Source organism: Pleurodeles waltl, chromosome 2_2 (assembly GCF_031143425.1).
Source record: "Pleurodeles waltl isolate 20211129_DDA chromosome 2_2, aPleWal1.hap1.20221129, whole genome shotgun sequence".
In the NCBI taxonomy this organism is placed as follows: Eukaryota; Metazoa; Chordata; class Amphibia; order Caudata; family Salamandridae; genus Pleurodeles; species Pleurodeles waltl.
The window spans coordinates 662,025,081-662,044,212 of record NC_090439.1 but is presented as its reverse complement, the minus strand read 5'-3'; the positions used below and the strand labels follow the sequence as shown (position 1 = coordinate 662,044,212).

At 43.8% G+C, this 19,132-nt stretch overlaps 1 protein-coding gene across 1 annotated transcript in view; it reads right to left on the bottom strand.

Annotated features, from left to right (window-relative positions):
- UBXN2B (UBX domain protein 2B) overlaps nucleotides 1-19,132 on the bottom strand; it is a 344,843-nt gene that overhangs the window by 193,887 nt on the left and 131,824 nt on the right. The window contains exon 5 of the mRNA XM_069220223.1: nucleotides 16,723-16,815. Within this exon, the coding sequence (XP_069076324.1) occupies nucleotides 16,723-16,815 (93 nt within the window). The remainder of the gene's footprint in view (nucleotides 1-16,722; nucleotides 16,816-19,132) is intronic.

Sequence of the window (19,132 nt, the reverse complement as noted above, 5' to 3'; positions counted from 1 at the left end):
GCCCAAACTATACATTAGCACTAGTTAGCAGGGAGCCTTTAAGGGGACTGCCTGATTTTCCTCCTGCGGATCACCCTTCTGCTCTCGAACAATGTGGGTTTTGTACGATATTGGACATCCACGTAGGCATGGGAAGATAGGGGCTAGTCGACGCCTCAGTAGTGCAGATGCATGTGTGTGTTGGTAGTGACCTTCCTGGGGCATTCGTTAGAGATCAGCATGCAGAAAACGTATTAGTTGGGCGAATTATATAGAAAGATTTAAATCAGATATCCGGTGCTGTTTGTAGCACTTGATTCAAGAGCAGCTGGCTGAGTCTATATTAAATGATGGTGTCAGCTATTTGTGGGGTTATGGCTGGCGGAGGTGCCTAGTCATGTTGACAAAGCCAAGTGGTGGTAGAACTTTACCCGCTAGAAGAGTGAGCATCACCCACATCTGGGCTGGAGTTTTGAACAGTATCCATGATGCAGCGGCATGTTCCAGAGCTGTAAGGCATTCTGCCATTATTTGCTTCAGGTCCATCACCACTTTCAGCGGCCGACTGGGTCATGATGAAGTCTTTCTCCTGAGTCCCTAACCTCCTGGGGCCAGGGCACTTTTCCAGATATCAAGGCATTTCCTGTTGACAGTATGAAGGACAGTCGACTCCAACCAGTTCCAAGTCTTCTGAGCAATTGAAAAAGTGTGTATTGTCATCTGCTACTACGTGTAGTCTAGCCGGTAAAAGTAGTGAATAGCTTGTGTGTGATTTGCTCAGATGACGTTTCACTTCCAGAAAGGACTTATGTTGTCTTTGAACAGCAATGGTGTAGTTCGGAAACAGCATAATTCAAGTGTTTTCTACTCTAATTTCAGTGAATTGTCTTGTTTCTCGTAAAACCGAGTCTCTGTCCCGGTAATGTAGAAAGCAGATCACCATTGAGGGAGGAGATGACACATGGGGAGGTCTGTGCATCAGGAATTGATGGGCCCTTTTGACTGAGAAGAATTGTGAGAGAGCTTCCAGAGGTAGGATTTCCTTTAGCCAAGACTCAGCGTATCTCACTGGGCCGCTGCCTTCGATGCCCTCCAGTAAGCCCATCAGTTTAACATTATTTCTCCGTTATCTCCCCTCTGCGTCTTCAGCACCCTTTTCTAGTGTTTGTACCTGCTCCGTCAGGGTATGGAGTGAGGATAACATGCTTTGAGCTGTTGGTTGCAACTCAGCGAGAATGTGTACAGTCACCTCCACTTTGTCTGCCAGTTTCCTATGGTCGGCATGCAGTGGGTTGAGATCCATCGCTACAGTGTATCTTCACCTCAAGAGACGTTCTGGACTGTTCATTAATGGTAAAAAACGGCATCCAACTTGGCATCAAGGGTAGAGGGACAGTTAGCTTGATACCGTGGATTAGTCGCCACTGCTGTTGTGGGGGAGAGGGGTCCGGGGACACGCAGATGTGTTCTGATCGGTCGACCGTAGGTGTCCCATTGTGATGGTCCCAGGTACTTGGCTCTCTTAGGCAAGTGATTGTGGGTGTGCTTGATGGAGCCCGCTTATTGGTGTCACAGTCCAGTTAGCTCACCCCAGCACGAGCAGCCCAGATCTACAAGTCAGTGTGCAAGGGTTCGGTGGAGGGAATAACTGGAGGCGACTAATTCCAATGCTTTAATAAGAATCAGAAACTGAATGTGGGCTTGATCAGTAGATCGACAAGGGAGGAGAAACGAGGTCTGTTGCTAGTCGTGCGGGTATCTGCTGGCAGGCGTGTCCTTCTGCTATGCCCTCTGCTCTTTGAGCGGGTATTAGTGGTGGTGGGTGGCGTAGCCCACTAGTCAGTGTCATAGACCAGTGAGCCTACTCAATACGAGCAGCCTTGGCCATGCTTTGCCTTGCAAGGTTCAGTAGCATAATAAATTGGGAGTGACTAGGCCCAATGGTTTAATAAGGTGCCAGGGCTGAGTGCGGCGGGGAGTAGTAGATTGCAGAGGGGGTAGAAACTAGGTTTGTTGCTGGTCTTGTTGGCATCTGCCAGCTCAGATATGTCTTCCTTTTCGCTGGTCTTATGAGTCTCTCAGGAGGAGAGCGGGCATATTCTTAAGGCAGGAGATGGAATAATTTGAGCAGTTGTTTGACTTTGTGCGAGTCTGTCTTACCTCAGGCCTCTTATGCAGACAGTCACAGTGGCCCGGGGGGGTTGCAGCAGCCTCCCTTCTGTTTGTATTTACTCGGGCCCGAGGTTAGAGATCTCCCAGGCTGACCAAGAAGGGGCCTGAGGCACCTGTAGTGCGGCGGGGGAGGGCCCCGGGGCAGACCTGTCTCCCTCGGCAGTCCTCAGCTGTGTGTTCACAGTGCAGCCCTGCAAACTGCGGCCTTAACAAGTTGTCCCAGTCCATCTATTCACCTGCTAAGCCTCAGCACCTCGGCCACCAGCAGTCAGCTCCTCAGAAGTGGACCAGGGTTTGGCCCCACCCTGGCGGCCTCTCCGTTGCATGCCGTACTCCTCCGGTGACAGCTGAGGCTGCTTATGTCTTCACGCTGACCAGGCCCGCTCCAGCCCTACGGCGATTGACTTCCACACAGTGGTTGGCAGTACTGTGTTGTTGCGACAGCAAAGGCCCCTTCTTCGTAGGTTGCCAACTTTGGTGTGCAAATGAGTTAAAGGCACAACCTCTTCGGCATCAGGGAGGGCCGCAAATCCTCCAGTTCATTACCGATTTAGACCAGCATTCAGGGGTAGCGAACGTGGATGCCGGATGACACACTGGGACCCTGATATTGGACGGATAATAGGGTGATGGCACACAGCCTCTTTAGAAAGTGTCATTCATCTTTGCCACACTAGCTACGTCCTGCAATATCTTTATCATTAGCTATATAATGAAAATCATTATGGTTTTCTATTACGTTTCTATTGTATTTTTTAGTAGAGGTAACAATTCCTTACGTAGTTGTAGGAAGTGGCCTCTTTCTATCATTGTTACCCCCTTTTTGTTGGCCTGTTTGTCAGTGTGTTTGACTATGTCTACTGGGATCCTGCTAATCAGGACCCCAGTATTTATGCTCTCTCCCTTAAATCATGGTTGTAGGATACTAATAATCCAGTATTTCACCCACAATTGGCTCACTGGCTTCCTTATAAGTCTCTAGTATGTGGTACCTTGGTACCAAGGGCATTGGGGTTCCACTGAATTCCTATGGACAGAAGTATTTCTTTTGCCACCCATAGGGAGCTGATACAAAGGCTTCTACAGGACTGTCATTACAGCCTGTGTAAGAAGGTGCATGCACCCTTTCACTGCCATTTACACTGCACCAGGTCATTTATATGTCACCCTTATTTCAGGCCTTCCAGCCTTGAAGGCTGGGTGCAAAATGTCTATGCGTGAGGGCACCCATGCAATAGCAGAGGTGCCCCCATGACCTCCAGGACCATTTTCCCGGACCTTGGGAGTGCGGGGACGCCATTTTAAGCGTGCACTGAACACAGGTCACCACCTATGTCCAGCTTCACAATGGTAACTCCAAATATGGCCATGTTTGGTATCAAACATGTTGGAATCATAGCCCAAGGCTTTTGCAAGCATTGGTTATATGATTCCAAGCACTCTGGGGGCTCCTTAGAGGACCCCCAGTATTGCCATTGCAGCCTTCTGAGGTTTTTGAGGCAGCCAAGCTGCTGCCACCTCACAGACAGGTTTTGTGCCCTCCTGATGCTTGAGCAGTTCAAACCCAGGAAGGCAGAACAAAGGATTTCCTTTGGGAGAGGGGTGTTACACCCTCTCCCCTTGGAAATAGGTGTTACAGGCATGGGAGGGGTAGCCTCCCAGAGCCTCTGGAAATGCTTTGAAGGGCACAGATGGTACCCTCCTTATATAATCCAGTCTACACCGGTTCAGGGACCCCCTGGTGTGAAACTGGACAAAGGAAAGGGGAGTGACCACTCCCCTGTCCATCACAACCCCAGGGGTGGCGCTCAGAGCTTCTCAAGAGGGTCTCTGGGTTTTGCCATCTTGGATTCCAAGGTGACAGGGAATTCTGGGAGCATCTGAGTAGCCAGTGCCAGCAGGTGATGTCAGAGCCCTCCCCTGATAGATGCTTACCTGTGTAGCTGACCAATCCCCCTTTCAGGGCTATTTAGGGTCTCTCTCTTGGGTGGTTCTTCAGATTCAGATTGCAAGACTCCAGCAGGACTCCTCTGCATCCTTTACTTTACCTTCTTACCGAAGAAACTGCACCTGGACCCGCCATGAACTCTACAGACTGCAACAAAGAAGCAAAGAAGACTTCTGCAACATTGTATCTTCAGCTCCTGCCAGCAACTGCAACTGTTTCCTGGTCGTGCATCCTCAGAGGACAGCCTGTTTTCAGCCTGCACCAGAAGAACGATGGAATCTCCCTTGAAGTGAAGGAGTCACTTTCCTGATTCAGAAGACACCCCTCTGCAGCGACGACTGGTGGCTTGTGTCCCCTCTCCTGACGAAGTGCCTGAATCAAGCATCACAGGTGGTGGACTGAAGTGGTCCCAATGGTCCTGACGTCCAACTGTACCACTTTGGTGGAGGTAAGATCTTGCTTCCCCATGCAAGACAGTGCCCCCGTGCACTGCGTGTTTTGCAGTTGGCAAGGCTTGTTGGCAGCCTTCCACTAACTTCTTCGTGCCCTGTTCAGCTCCGGCCCGCACTCCTTCCTGCGATGAACAGCTTCCTGCGTGGTTCTCCGGCGGCGTGGGATCTCTTTCTGTAGTGCTGTGTGGGCCTCCTTTTGCACCTTCTTTGATCCCGTGCTGTGGGACTCCTGTGCGCGCTGCCTGGTCTTTTGAGGGCTCTCTGAGTTGCTGAGAGCCCCCTCTGACTCTCCCTCCTGGGTAGAGTCCACCAGGTCCCTCCTGGTCCCGGGCAGCACCATTTTCGGCTCACTGCAAGCTTTGCGTGTGCCAAGGCTTGTTGGTAGAATCCACCGACGCAAACCAGACTGCAGTTATCCATCTGGTGTGGGACATCATCTGCACCAACCAGGAACCCACATCTGTCTTTTTAGGTGCAGTCCCGACTGTTTTTCTTCACTGGCGGTTCTTCTTTTGCACCTTCATCAGGGTTAGCAGGGGCTCCTGTTCTTTCTGGACTCTTCAGTGCTTTTTGGACTTCCACAGATCTTCAGGTCCTGGAATCCATCACTGGTGTCTTGCAGTCTCTTCTGGTTCTTGCATAATCTTATTTCTCGTGTTCTTGTGTGTACTAGGAAAGTTACTGCGATTTACTCCTGCTTTCCTGGGCTCTGGGGTGGGTTCTATTACCTACCTTTGGTGTTTTCTAATACTCCCAGGGCCCCTCCCACACTACACTTGCCTAGATGGGAAACCAAATTTTGTATTCCATTTTCTCAGTATATGGTTTATGTTCCCCCTAGCCCCATTTCTAACTATTGTGAATTTCACTAATTGCAGTTTTCTAACTGTTTTTACAGCTATTTCTGCATACTAGTGTATATAATATGTGTATTACTTACCTCATAAGGGAGGATAGTCTCTATGGCATTTTTGGCATTTGTTTCACCAAGATAAAGTACCTTTATTTTTGTAACACTGAGTATTTTCTTTCATGTGTGTGAGTACTGTGTGACTACAGTGGTATTGCATGAGCTTTGCATGTCTCCTAGTTTGGCCTTGGCTGCTTATCCACTCTATCCCTAGAGAGCCTGGTTTCTAGACACTGACTACATTTCACTAATAAGGGATAACTGGACCTAATATAAGGTGTAAGTACCTTAGGTACCCACTACAAACCAGGTTAGCCACCTACAGTAATGAAATCTCTCAGTCGAACACTACTATAATGTTTTATTTGAAATAGCTTTTTTTATTTATGTCTAAATATGTATTATAATTGCTAGAATCCCAATTCTTTACACATATCTGATATAATATGTAATTGAATATCAAAGGTTTTTCCTCCTTTCCTTCACCTTCCACTTTATTTTAACAAGGTTAATCCCAGTTCAAGATGTATTATTTTATGTGTATAATAGTTTTGTGTCTTTTTGAAATTGAAAATTTCTATTTTTCACTGTTATGTTCACTAGAATTACAGTATTGTGTAGTTATTGATCCTTTGAAAACCTACTCCACAATAACTATGTTGTTTAGTGAATTATGTTTTATAAAGGATTCAAATAACAAGTGCTTGGAATTTGGATCTAGTTATAGAATTGAGGAAGGTCCAGTGTTTAGGTGTTTTCGGACCAGCTCCCAGGAAGACCTACCAACTCTGGACATTTCTGAAAAACGCAGACCTAGGGGAATTCAAGGTGGTGTGGCTTGCATGGACTTGCAAGATTTTACTACTAGAATGTTTTGTACGCATCAATACTAATTGCAAAAATTACCCTATTTCCTCTCACTTTCTCAGGTGGATGACTATAGTATGTGGGCCAGAGAGGGACACAGCCAACCCCATAAAAACAGTTTTCTTGTCTCTGGTGGTAATCCTTCTCACCTGTGAATCAGAAGAGTGGTTAAGTCTTGGATTTGGCCCCCACGGGCAAAAAAGATGGTTGGTGCCCCTTGGGTGGAAAGGCAATACAGGCTGGTCCCTGATGCCATTCATGCAAAACCAATAGTCCCTGATGTCTAGTGGTACTCTCTGCCAACTTTGAATATCCAGATTAGGAGTAAACCCAATCTACCCAAAACCTAGTGAGGCAGAAAGAATGTGTGGCCCCTGGGAGGATGAGTGTAGTACATTGTCACTCTATAGATAGTATATATCAAGTTTCAGTACTGCAAACCTGCTAAAAGTCCTTGCCACTCATGAACCTCTGTGCTGATATACAAGATGGAGCATGTCACCGGACACAGAATCCAGGGGAGAAACAGTGAAGGGAGTGAGTTATAGAAAGTCCAGACTGGAGATCACTCTCCTCAGTTTCCTCAGTTTTAGGGGATGGCACCACTCTGTCTGCATGTTACTAGAGTAGATAGATCTGACCAGCTGGAAGACAGAGAAGATGCAGTAAGTATAAATACACTTGCTAAGCAGCTGCGAAAAACTAACACTTGAAATAAGTCTTACCGCTTCCAGCAGTAGATGGTGCTATGACTAGCCATGAGCTAACTTGGAATACAATCCAGGCCCCTAAACACCCCTGAATTACAGGTAAGACACTACAAGAAATGGGGTATGAGACGGAGCAACCAAAAGAATCAAGAGAGAAAGGCGCTAAAGTGAACTGTAATGGAAAAACCAACAAACAATGTGACAATATAAAATGGGTGCAAACTAAAGCGAGAACTGGAAAGCCAATACACCCACACAACACATAGCCAAGCATACCACTAAGTTCCCATGAGATCAATATAGGGTTTTAGCGCTTGTGATCCGGAAATGACCGGAAAGTGAGTACATGTTAGTCGCTAATAGCTATAGGTCCAGTGTTCCCACCTCATCTTCCATCACCCTGTTATCCAGCACCTCCATCCCCCTTGACTTTGTTGTTATCCTGAATCCAGACAGTGAGGTCCATAAGACTCTAACCCTTACATAGCAAACAAAACTAATAATCATTGGTATTAGTGGTGAGTTCTGACTGAAGATAATCTGCCACCAAGAGATGGGTGAAATAATGTGTGGACCCCTGTGGTGGTGGGATAAGGATGCCAATATGGGCTAGATCACCACTGCTTTCCTCATAAATAAGTGCCTTGGGTGGCAATGTTTTCTGCCCCCAGGGTGGGTTGAGCAAGCAAAAAAAAAAATGGAAAAAAGGGGGGATAAATTCAGTGATTATTTATCAACAATGACCACATCAATTGTCACTGGACCCACATTTATTCAAAACCACGATTATATGTATTTTACAGAAAATCAAAAGCATATTTTCCTAATACGAAAAAGGTTCCTTGTAGCTTTCAAGGTTAGTGATTAGGTAGTTGTGAACAGTATTTAACGTAGCAGGATCCAAAGGCGGATCCTGCTACTATAGTTAGCTTCTAGAGTTAGTGACAGGTGGATGTGGCCAGTCTTTATGGTAGCAGGATCCACGTAAGGTCGACTTAGGTGGATCCTGCTACCATAAAGACTGGTCACATCCACCTAATCAGTAACTTTGGAAGCTACAAGGAACCTTTGCTCTTGATTTTCTCATATGTATAAACCTTTGGTGATGGTGTTGCAGTATAGTTGATACATTTTGTAAAATACATATAATCATGATTTTAAATAAACGTGGGTCTAGTAGTTTTAACTGTAATTGTATTTATATAGGGCTTACTACCCCTGACGAGGTGTTGAAATGCTTTTTGTCAAGTAGCACGCTTCTCTGGAACCAAAGAGGAATTAGTGGTGGATTAGTATAGGGAAATATGAGTACAGTATTAGTGTTATTATGAGTTAATTTGAGGAGAGGATATGCAAGTTTATTAGTTGGATTGACTAGAGTAATGTAAGGATAGAGGAGGCAAGAATCTAGAAGTGGTATATTAATGTGAGAAGAAAAGTAGTATTGTATAAACACAGACTTTCAAGAGTTTAATATTTGAAGTTTAATAATAAGTGTACTTTTCTAACATTCATTTATCTTTCCTCAATTTTTGAATAAGGAAATGCTTATGATAATAAAACATTTGATCATTGTGATATAAAAATAACAACTTATCTAGGAGCTATGCAATGACCTATGAACATGTTAAGCATAGAATAATATACACACACATATATACACACACACACACACACACACACATATATATATATACACATATATATGTAGATATATATATTTGACCGTAAGTAAATATACATTTGATAAACTGGCTTAAATAGCATGTGTATAATTTATTATTATGAAATAGTAACAATACATATTCCTTAAAGAACTATACATATCTAGATTATACACATAATCAGATTATAAATATTTATCAACACAGACATATGAAGTCCATTGCTGTTTGAATATGGTGGTTATGGAGGAAAGAGCCAACTCTTGAGTAGTCTTCTGAAAGCAAGATATTTATCCATGGATCTTATATTTGGGGGTAATGAATTCCATAGTTTGGCTGCTTGAACGGAGAAGGATGTACCACCTATTGTCTTTTTGTTATATGGTGGTGTTCTAAGGAGGTTTCTTTGTTGAATGTATTTGGTTATTTTGTTTCTAATGAAAAGCGGTCCTGTTCCATGTATCGCTTTGTGGGTGATACAAAGCAGCTTGAAGGTGGATCTTCTGGCAACGGGTAACTAATGTAGTGACCTCAAGGCAGGGGAGATGTGGGCTTGTGACTTTACATGTAATAGTAGCCTAGCAGCTGAGTTCTGAATACGTTGTAGTTTTTTCATAATAGATAAAGATGATCCATGGTAGAGGCCATTGGCATAATCTAGTTTGGATAGTACAAAGAGATAGTAGCCTGCACCTTGTGTGGAAATCAGAGGTGAGGGAAGATGCGTCACAGAGTCTTCAAGGTGCTGAAGCTTGATTGTGCTAATTTGTCCACTTGGGCACTCATTGTTAACTTGGAGTCCATGGTAATTCCAAGGTTTCTAACTTCCTTGGATACTTGATGAAGTAGTCTGAGATCTTCAGGGCAAGCGCACATTGGTTCATAATTTTACCAGTCGCCACATATAAGTATTTCCGTTTTGGAAGCATTTAGTTTGAGATGGCTCCAAGTCATCCACTGATCAACGGCTCTGGGGCAACTGAATATTTGTGAGTTTTCAATGTCTTTAGTGCATTCCCATTTAAGTAGTATTTTCGTGTCATCTGAAAAGATGTAGCATGTGAGTTGAAAATCATTGATCAATTCTGGTAATGACATCATGTAGATGGTGAAAAGCATAGGTGAGATGAGCAGCTGAGAGGTCCAAGAGAAGTAGTGCAGCAACTCCATTGCGGTCAACTGTGTTTTTAAGTTCATCCCAGATTGCTCTGAGTGCCGATTCAGTGCCTCTTCCTTGGCGGAATCCAGTTTGCTAGTCTGAAAGTATGGAATTGTCTTCAATTAATTGTGACATCTGGGCGAATGATGCTCTTTCTATCAGTTTGCCCAGGATAGGTCCATTTGTGATTGGTCTGCGGTTGTTGGGGTCCTGTGGGTCTAGATTTGTTTTCTTTAATAACAGACTATGGGGGTTATTCTAACTTTGGAGGAGGTGTTAATCCGTCCCAAAAGTGACGGAAAAGTGACGGATTTACCACCAGCCGTATTACGAGTCCATTATATCCTATGGAACTCGTAATACGGCTGGTGGTATATCCGTCACTTTACCGTCACTTTTGGGACGGATTAACACTCCTCCAAAGTTAGAATAACCCCCTATGTATGCTTTTTCAGGTCTTCAGGAAAAGTTCCTGTAGTTAAGTTAAAGAGGTATTGATGATTTTTCTTACTGGTGTGGCAGCAGAAATAGATAAAAGAATGTTCTTGAAGATGTGTGGTGGACAAGGATCAGAAGGGCAACCGGAAGGCCTGCTTGCTTTTACCAAATCCATAAATTCACCTTGTGATATTTGTTTGAAGGAGTGCAGAAGCTGGAATGGTTGATTCTTGGAAGGGATTTTAGGAAAAGGGTTGGTGCTGATGGATTTCTTCTGTTTTAAATAGAAGTCCACTGTGTCTGCCTTGGTCGGGTAATGAGTTGCCAGTTTATGAAATTTTGAGTATTAGGATGACTTCATTCCATGCATTTAGGTTTTCAAAATTCATTGAGAATTTTATAAAATTCTTTGGTTGCAGATTTAGCATTTAGAATTCAGCCTGAGTAGTACCTTTTTTTTTTTTTTTTAGCATTTTTGATTGATGATTTGTATATTCTGTTAAGTTTGTGTAGCTGAAATTTGTCTTGAATGTTGTTTGTTTTGAGCAAGGTCCGTTGCAACCTTCTGATTTTTAGCTTTATCTTTGTAAGCTCTGGTTTTCTCCAAGGTGTTGGTTTTCATTTGTCCTGTCTAGTTTTTCTGAGTGGTAATAGGATATTGAAAGCTTCCTGCAGCCACTCAAAGTTTTGGAACAGAATTAATTGAATCTAGATCTGTGTTGGCTGTTAGTTGTGTTTCTAGGTCTTCTAAATTCAGATGCATGTATGTAAGTTGCTATGGGGTGTGTTGATTTGTGGTGTTTTATGTCGGAAAGTTATCAAATGGTGGTCTGACCATGTGATTGGCGTAGTGCTATGAACGGTAACTAATTCAGGCTTTGCAAAAATGACATCTAGGATGTGTCCAGCAAAGTGTGTGGGATTGTGTACAGTCTGATGTAGGTTTAATGCAACTAGGCCAGTGGTGATAGCTTTTTGATGGGGCATATTGGTTTTGTCCCCAAGAATGCATAGGTTTGAGTATACTGTTATAAGGTTTGAGACTGTATCTAGAAAAGTGTCTGGGAATGTTGAGGAGTTAGGTGAAAGTCTGTAAAGTTACAGGAGGAAGTTGGTGTAGGGTTGCATCTAGTAAGGCGGGCCTTACAACCGTCTATGGAAAAAAGTCTGTTTTATTGAGATTTATTGCTTGTTTGACTATAATAGCTAGTCCTCCTCCTCTTTTGCCTATACGGTTTTGTGTGAGGGTTTGATAGACCGGAGGAACGGCTTCATGCAACACTGGGGCCATGTCATCTCTCACCCATGATTCTGTTACGAACAGTATGTCAGGTTGTGTGTCCGTGAGCAGGTCACAGATGTGCTGCTTGTTTTTTGAGAATGACTGAGCATTTATGAGCAGGCAGTTCAGAAAATATGTGTTAGTGGCAGTGTTGTTTTGGAAAAAGGTGGGCAGTATATTTTTAGCTTGTAGCAGGTGTGTTATTAGTTGTGATAACTATGTGAGGGTTACAATAGTCCTGTTTTTCAATATAGTGTTCCTCTTCCAGCAGGTTTAGGAGGCAGTTTGTTGGGTCTGTGTGTGTTGGTGGTTGAGAGAGACATGAAGAGTGTACTTTTTGTGTATAGTAGCCTTATTATGTAATAGACAATGGGATACAAAGTTCTTAAGAATGGCATGTTATTTATTTTGTTTGCTTCTGTTTAGTGGGGAAGGAGTATGGGTTAGGGGTGGTGGAGGAGCATGTGGATCATAATGTAGGGCTCTAAATTGTGCAACTCATGAGACGCGGGTGAGTGAATGTTGCTGTGTTGGGGTGCTTGTAGTAGATGTTTCTGAAGAATGAGAATGTAGGGGTAAAGATTCATCAGGATTTGAATTCTTTGTGTAGTCATGAGGTTGGGAGGCAGTGTGATGGAAAGTATTATGGAAGTTTGTGTTATTTTGATTTGCTGATGAGTGTGGTCTGTTGGTTTTGTGGAATAGTGAGAGGAGATATAGATGTAGTGGTTTTCTGTGAAGGATTTGTATGTGAGCTAGTGCTGGATGAGTGGTATTAGAATATTACAGGGGGAGTTGATGTGTTTTAGAGAAGAGTGTATGAGGTGTGTAAGAGGAGATGGATGTGGGTCAGGGGTGTTTTTGTTAGCTGTGATGACTGGAAGAGGTAATATGTGTGGTGGAGTGGAGTGTAAGGTTTGTATGATTGTGTGCAATTGGTGAAGAGAAGGGGAGGGTGTCTGTAGATGGTGTGTTGGAAGGCTGTGCTTAGGTATTTTTCATGATAAATGGGGGTCCATGTGGAAAAACAGAGGATAGTGCTGTTGGTTTGTATGAACAGGGAGTGTGGATCTGGATGGCTGAAAGTAACGTATAATGTGGTTTTGTGTTGTGTGGGTGATGGCAGGTTGTGTAAGTGGGAATGGATAGAGTAGTGTTTGCTGTGAGAATGAAGGTATTTTACTGTTGTAGGTGTGGTGGATAGGTGTATAGGTGTGGTATGTGGGGTTTTGTGTTGGTTGATGAGACATTGCAATCTGTATGAGGTCAGTTTGTGACGCAAGAGTTGGATGTCTTTGCTGATAATGTGTTTGCATGTTAAAGGATGTGTAGGGAGTAAGGTCCTTTCTGGCAAATGGGAAATTGGGCAGCATTTCTGCCCTAGGCCTGACCAGATCCAAACAGGCAAATGCCCTTGTTTTCTCCAAATGCCCTTATCCTCTCCGCCCTTAGCTTCGATGCCCGGGCTGAGACGCCCTGAGCCCTAGGCTTAAATGTCCCTATTGGCCAATAGAACCTAAGTCCTAACCCTAACCAATCAGATTTGTAACCCTAAACCCCACAGCCAATGGGAGACCCAGCCCCATTCACCAATCATACCCCTAATCCTGACAACCAGTCACAACACCAACCCTAAAAACATGAACCTATAGGAAGCCCAACCCTAGTACCAATCATAACACCAACCCAATAAACATGAACCTATAGGAATCCCAAACCTTGTACCAATCACAACAACAACCCTAAAAACATGAAGCAAGAGGAATCTCAACTCTAGCACCAATCACAACACCAACCCTAAAATCATGAACCAACAAGAATCACAACCCTAGCACCAATCACAACACAACCCTAAAAACATGAACTAATAGGAGCCCCAACCCTAGTACCATTCACACCAACCCTAAAAACATAAACCTACAGGAATCCTAACCCTAGCACCAATCACAACACCAACCCTAAAAACATGAACCAATAGAAATCTCCACCCTAGTACCAATCAATCACAACATCAACCCTAATATGTAAACCAATAAAATACTAATCCCAACAACCAATCACACAACATATGCAACAACTAATAGAAACTTATATAAGGGTCAAGTTAACTGAAGCCCAAGCACCTGTGGGAAGGGAGGAGGGAGCTGCTGCCCTATTCAGAATCTCCTTGGATACAGACAGGCTGAATCCACACTTCCAAGCTAGCAGAGTCTACTTTCAGGGTAAGAGAGAGATTCTAAAAACACTGAAATACTGCTTGTCGCACACTAATATTTGGCTCTTTCAAGGCAAAAACAGGCAATGCACACACTTTCTAAACACAATTTAATCCACAGAGACAGATTAAGCAGTCACCTAAAGCCACTCTGGTTAGCCACTGAGGTGTGTGAAGCCTTTGTACTTAAAAAAGAGGGGGAGGGGACTTTCTGCAGTCTTTTGCCACAAGTGATGTGGTCATTGTTGATAAGTAATGGTTGAATTTATACCCCTTTTTTCCATTTTGTTTGCTTGCTTTGGATAGCCCAGGAATTGGGGGTTACATGGGCATTACCATTTTTGTTTTCATTGTAGATTGCCCAGGGTGGCTTGAGGCAGGACAGATTAGGGATAAACCAAATCTGTCACCACGTCGGAAAGACTACATGGTCTCCTGAGATGGAGGGATGCCGCTCAATATTAAGGAGTGCAGCACCATATATAGTAAAAAAAAAAAAGACCTGTTGTCTAGAATTGCTTTCTGCCACCCTGGGTTGGGAGATTAGAAGCCCCCAAACCAATCTGGCTCTTGGGCGGCAGAAAGATTAGGTAGGGCCCTCTGGTGTGGTTCGATACCAGTACAGTACCGCTCTCCACTTTTTCTCACAAAAAGGTCTCTGGTGTCCACAAGTGTTTTCTGCCTCCCTGTGGTGGGTTGCTGACTGGAGATAAGCCCAAACCGCCCCAGCAGGGGTAAAATGACTATGTGGGTCCCTGAGGTGGAGGAGTGGGCCACCACCCAAAAAAGAATATAATACAAAAAAGTTTATTGCAATCTTCTCGTGGTGCATTGTTCCTCCTAGGAAAAATGGGACCAGAAAGACTGTAGTGATCTGCAAGGCTGTGTTTCGGGGCTAATTCAAGCCAGACACTCGCCCCTTTTGTCATATAAAAATCCCTTGTGTCTAGTGGTGCTATTTGTCTCTAGAGGTGAGCAAACTGAGGGTAAATCACCAGCAGAGGGGCGAAGAAAGTGTGGCAGTATTCAAGAGAATGGGAGCAATTGGCCAGGCCTGGAGGGGGGAGGGGTAAAGTCCCCCCTCCCAAAAATCTCCAGTGTCTAGTAGGTGGATACCTTTTATGGGATTGTCCTAAGGGAGAGGTGCAGCTGGAAAGATAGATTTTCCCTTTCCCAAGGAACCTCTCCCACTGTAATTTGTGCTTCGGAGGATGGGTTGTTGAGCTACGGGGTTGATCTGTGCCCCCCACACAGATTACAATGTAAGCAGCCATAACACAGAGGGTCCAGCTACTTTCAGTTTCATGCCTTGTGCGCTGATCGTTACTCAAACCAAACCAAAAAAAAGACTCTGGCTGCAGGAGACGCTCATCTTTGCAGCCTGAGTTAGGGGGTGTGAAGAGGCAATCTCTCTTCTATCAGCACTAGATTGATTGCCTGTCGTGAGTGCAAGGATGTGAACTCTGCATCCTCTAAACTAGAAAGGTGGTGTGCAGATATGGATATAGAGGCCACTCTACCATATTTAGGTTAAAGGATTTACTTGAAAACAAATATGTCCTATTAAGAATAAATACATTTTATCACACCTTTTCAACTCTCTATTCCACCAAGCTGAAGCTTCAAATGTAAACTCGAAGCAGTTCGAGGTCAGCTGAGATTACAATCTGGACATACTAGAAGGATATTAACTAGCAGTTGAGATATACCATAGCAGTAACTTCTATGAAAAATCTTCCTTTTAAAATTAATTCATCCTGCAGTTTTATTTTAAATCCCAGTAGACCTTTACCTTGGGTAATCATATATTTATTCTCCTTAGTTCACATTGTACACCTACTTGCGACTCTCTTTATCTTCACATATTGCCTCTAAATCCTCTTGCTACGTATTACATAATCTTTTAAAAAGGGGCAATACAAGCAAATATGACAGTGGTATCCCCAGCTAGTTCCAAGACACATCGGTACAGAAGACATGTTTTTTCTTACTAATAATTAGAATACATCTGCACCTCTTCACTGATATAGGCAACCCCCTTGCAAGACCATGCATACTGCTAATCTGATATCTCTGCAGCTATAGATTTACATAGAATAGCTGCCAGGTATCCCTTTTATCAGCCCTGCATCATAATACTAAATATGTATGAGTCTTGCAAGATGGCAGAAAACTCGTTAAAGTAAAGTCACCTTACCAATGAATCTTGTAAACCAATTAATCTACAAATGCAGAAATTTTAAAGTCCAACAATCTTCTTCCCCTTATCTACATGAACAATAGATTTAGTGGGAAATGGGCCTTGTGATGACTCCATGCCCCAGCCTCCCCGTCCCCCTTCTTAGCTGCCAGTAGCTTTGTTTACCCTCAGGCTGCCTTTTATTCCTCAGGTTCACCATTGCCTCAAGGTATCATACAAGAAATGGGGATACTTGAAAGCTATGTTGCTGGTGTTTGGAAATAATGATTCTTGGTTCTGTCGCAACTCAAGAATGGCAATGTTTTATAAGATTCTCTTCAAATCGATCTTTAAAAATGATGATTGTGTAGGCAATTTATTCTGAACACAAGACAGTAAAATTAACTCTTTAGAATTATTTTTTTTAAATAAAGTCTAGAGGCGAGGGCAATCCCTGCAAACCAGAATCAGACTTACTCACAAATCTTACTTGATGTAACATGTAGCTGATATTGAAATATTTTCCAGGTCTGTTTTTAGTTACCAAGCAAATCCAGCATGTTAAATTATCACCAGTCAATACCAATATGCAGTGTAGCATCCAGTTCTGGGGGTGGCATTGTTAATTTAAAACTAGCCATTCTTTTTTAGCAAAGGGTATGGATATCAATATAAGCAAGGAAGGTCACTTCAAAATGTAGCTTGATAAACATTTTTAGCCATTGTATATATTTTTGGGAGACTTACATTTTCGTCAAAGTTGTGTTCAAACTCTCCAAAAACATATTCTGATCGCATCTGATCAGAATCTCCCAGTTTATATCCACCACCGGAAAATGACTAAAACAAAGGAAAGCAGAACATTATCAAATAAACGTCATATCAAAGACTCTTTTTAATAAAGATTTGCTATTAAGATTTCAGTGCAATCAATTTTTTAAGAGTGGCAGGGTTATAGCTCATGCTAAGTCACATTGCTGGATCTTTGGACAAATTTGATAATAATTATGGCAGTTTAATGTCTGGCAAATGACAGCAAATCCTCAAAACTATTTTAGCATTTAATAAAATGACGATTAAGATGTTCACTTTCTGAACAGTGAACTTCAAAGTGAAAAAGCTGAACGGCAAACACACAGTTTTATTGGATTGCTTTATTTCCAAAATATGAATTCATGAAATGAAACGTCACATACAGTGCTCTAGTTTTAATAGGGAGTTGTATGTCCACATATAACTTCAAATATATGCAGTGAGGACCCCGAGGCTATCCACCAGGATTCCCAAAGTTGATCGTGCCCCAAGGGCATGCCTCTATCCTTTTGCGAATCAGTTATTACCCCTCCTCGTGTGCTGGTAACATACTGAGATGGCAAACGTTTTACTTTAATTCTTTGTGTAAAAATAATAAAGGCAAATGCAGTTAGTACAAATTAAAGACAACATAATCTAGAATAGAATATTAATGCTGTCGTTCCAAACCACTATGCGGTTCTAATCCATACATTGATGTGTATCATTATAAAACTCGGTATCATCTTTCTTCTGAATCCTTCCTCTCCAACTTCCAGTCGCTTAACCATTCGATCTCCTCTCAAACGTGCAAAACATGGTTGACTTCTACATATCCATCATTTTAGAAAATCACATTAACATTTTACCTTATTTCCTGAATTCAATTCGTCTGTCTTGCCAACACTATGGCCCTCATTCTGACCTTGGCGGGCGGCGGAGGCCGACCGCCAAAGTCCCGCCGTCAGGTTACCGTTCCGCGGTCGAAAGACCGCGGCGGTAATTCTGACTTTCCCGCTGGGCTGGCGGGCGGTCGCCTTCAGACCGCCAGCCAGCCCAGCGGGAAAGAGGCTTCCACGATGAAGCCGGCTCGGAATCGAGCCGGCGGAGTGGAAGCTGTGCGACGGGTGCAGTTGCACCCGTCGCGTATTTCACTGTCTGCGCAGCAGACAGTGAAATACATTTAGGGGCCCTCTTACGGGGGCCCCTGCAATGCCCATGCCAGTGGCATGGGCACTGCAGTGGCCCCCAGCGGCCCCGCGACCCCCCCTACCGCCATCCGGATCTCGGCGGTCCGACCGCCGGGATCTGGATGGCGGTAGGGGGGGTCGGAATCCCCGCGGCGGTGCAGCAAGCTGCGCCGCCGCGGAGGATTCAATGGGGCCGCGGTACACTGGCGGGACCCCGCCAGTGGTGCCGGTCCGACCGCGGCTTTACCGCCGCGGTCGGAATCCCCATTGGAGCACCGCCGGCCTGTCGGCGGTGCTCCCGCGGTCCTCCGCCCTGGCGGTCAAAGACCGCCAGGGTCAGAATGACCACCTATATATGGAATCTTCAGTTTTACTTACACCATGTTGCATGAACTAATAAAATCATTCCCTTGCTTAGCTTTGCATATGGTTGTGCGAACCAGGCCATCCTTTCTTTTGTTTTTCTCTTAAATAGTGAAACTGGAGTCAGCATTTCCTCAAAGTCAATATTTTAGAATGCTTTTGACAATATTTTACCAAAGCATCTATTCCATTCTCATATGGTTTCGATAAATAACATATAAAATGCACCTTCCTAAGTCTTAATCTTAAACCCATACAAATTACGAATTTCATGCTTTTTTATTTAATTGTAACTCAGTTAGTTATAGTTAGGATTATGTCTCCATTGGCGCTATTTGATGACTCTCCAAAAAAACATTCTAAACAAATGTTCTTCCACCTCCGCTCCATCCTGGAAAGTTTTGGGGTGATCTCCGGCTGAGATCTGATCGGCTGCCACTAAATCAACAGCGATGTGGCAGCATATCGTGGCTCAGTCCCAAGTCGTAGAAAAAAGGTAAACAATAAGGGCATAAGGGGGCAGGGTAGGGATACCCCTGACCCACTAGGCCTAGAGGGACCCACATGAGGCCAAAAGTTTTTTTTTCAATTTTGCTTAAAATTTGCAGAGGATCCATAAATCCCCTGCAAAGTAAAATAAAAAATAAAAAAGAAGAAGCACAGGCTCCAGTGCTACTAAAATAATCCCCACCACTCCCACCCCCAGTGGTAGTACAGAGAATAGGGGTTGGAAACCCATAACCTATTGCCACTATCAATAGAAAGGAGAAGGTGGCGTGTGGACCTACGCCCTCCCCCCCTTGATAGGCCCC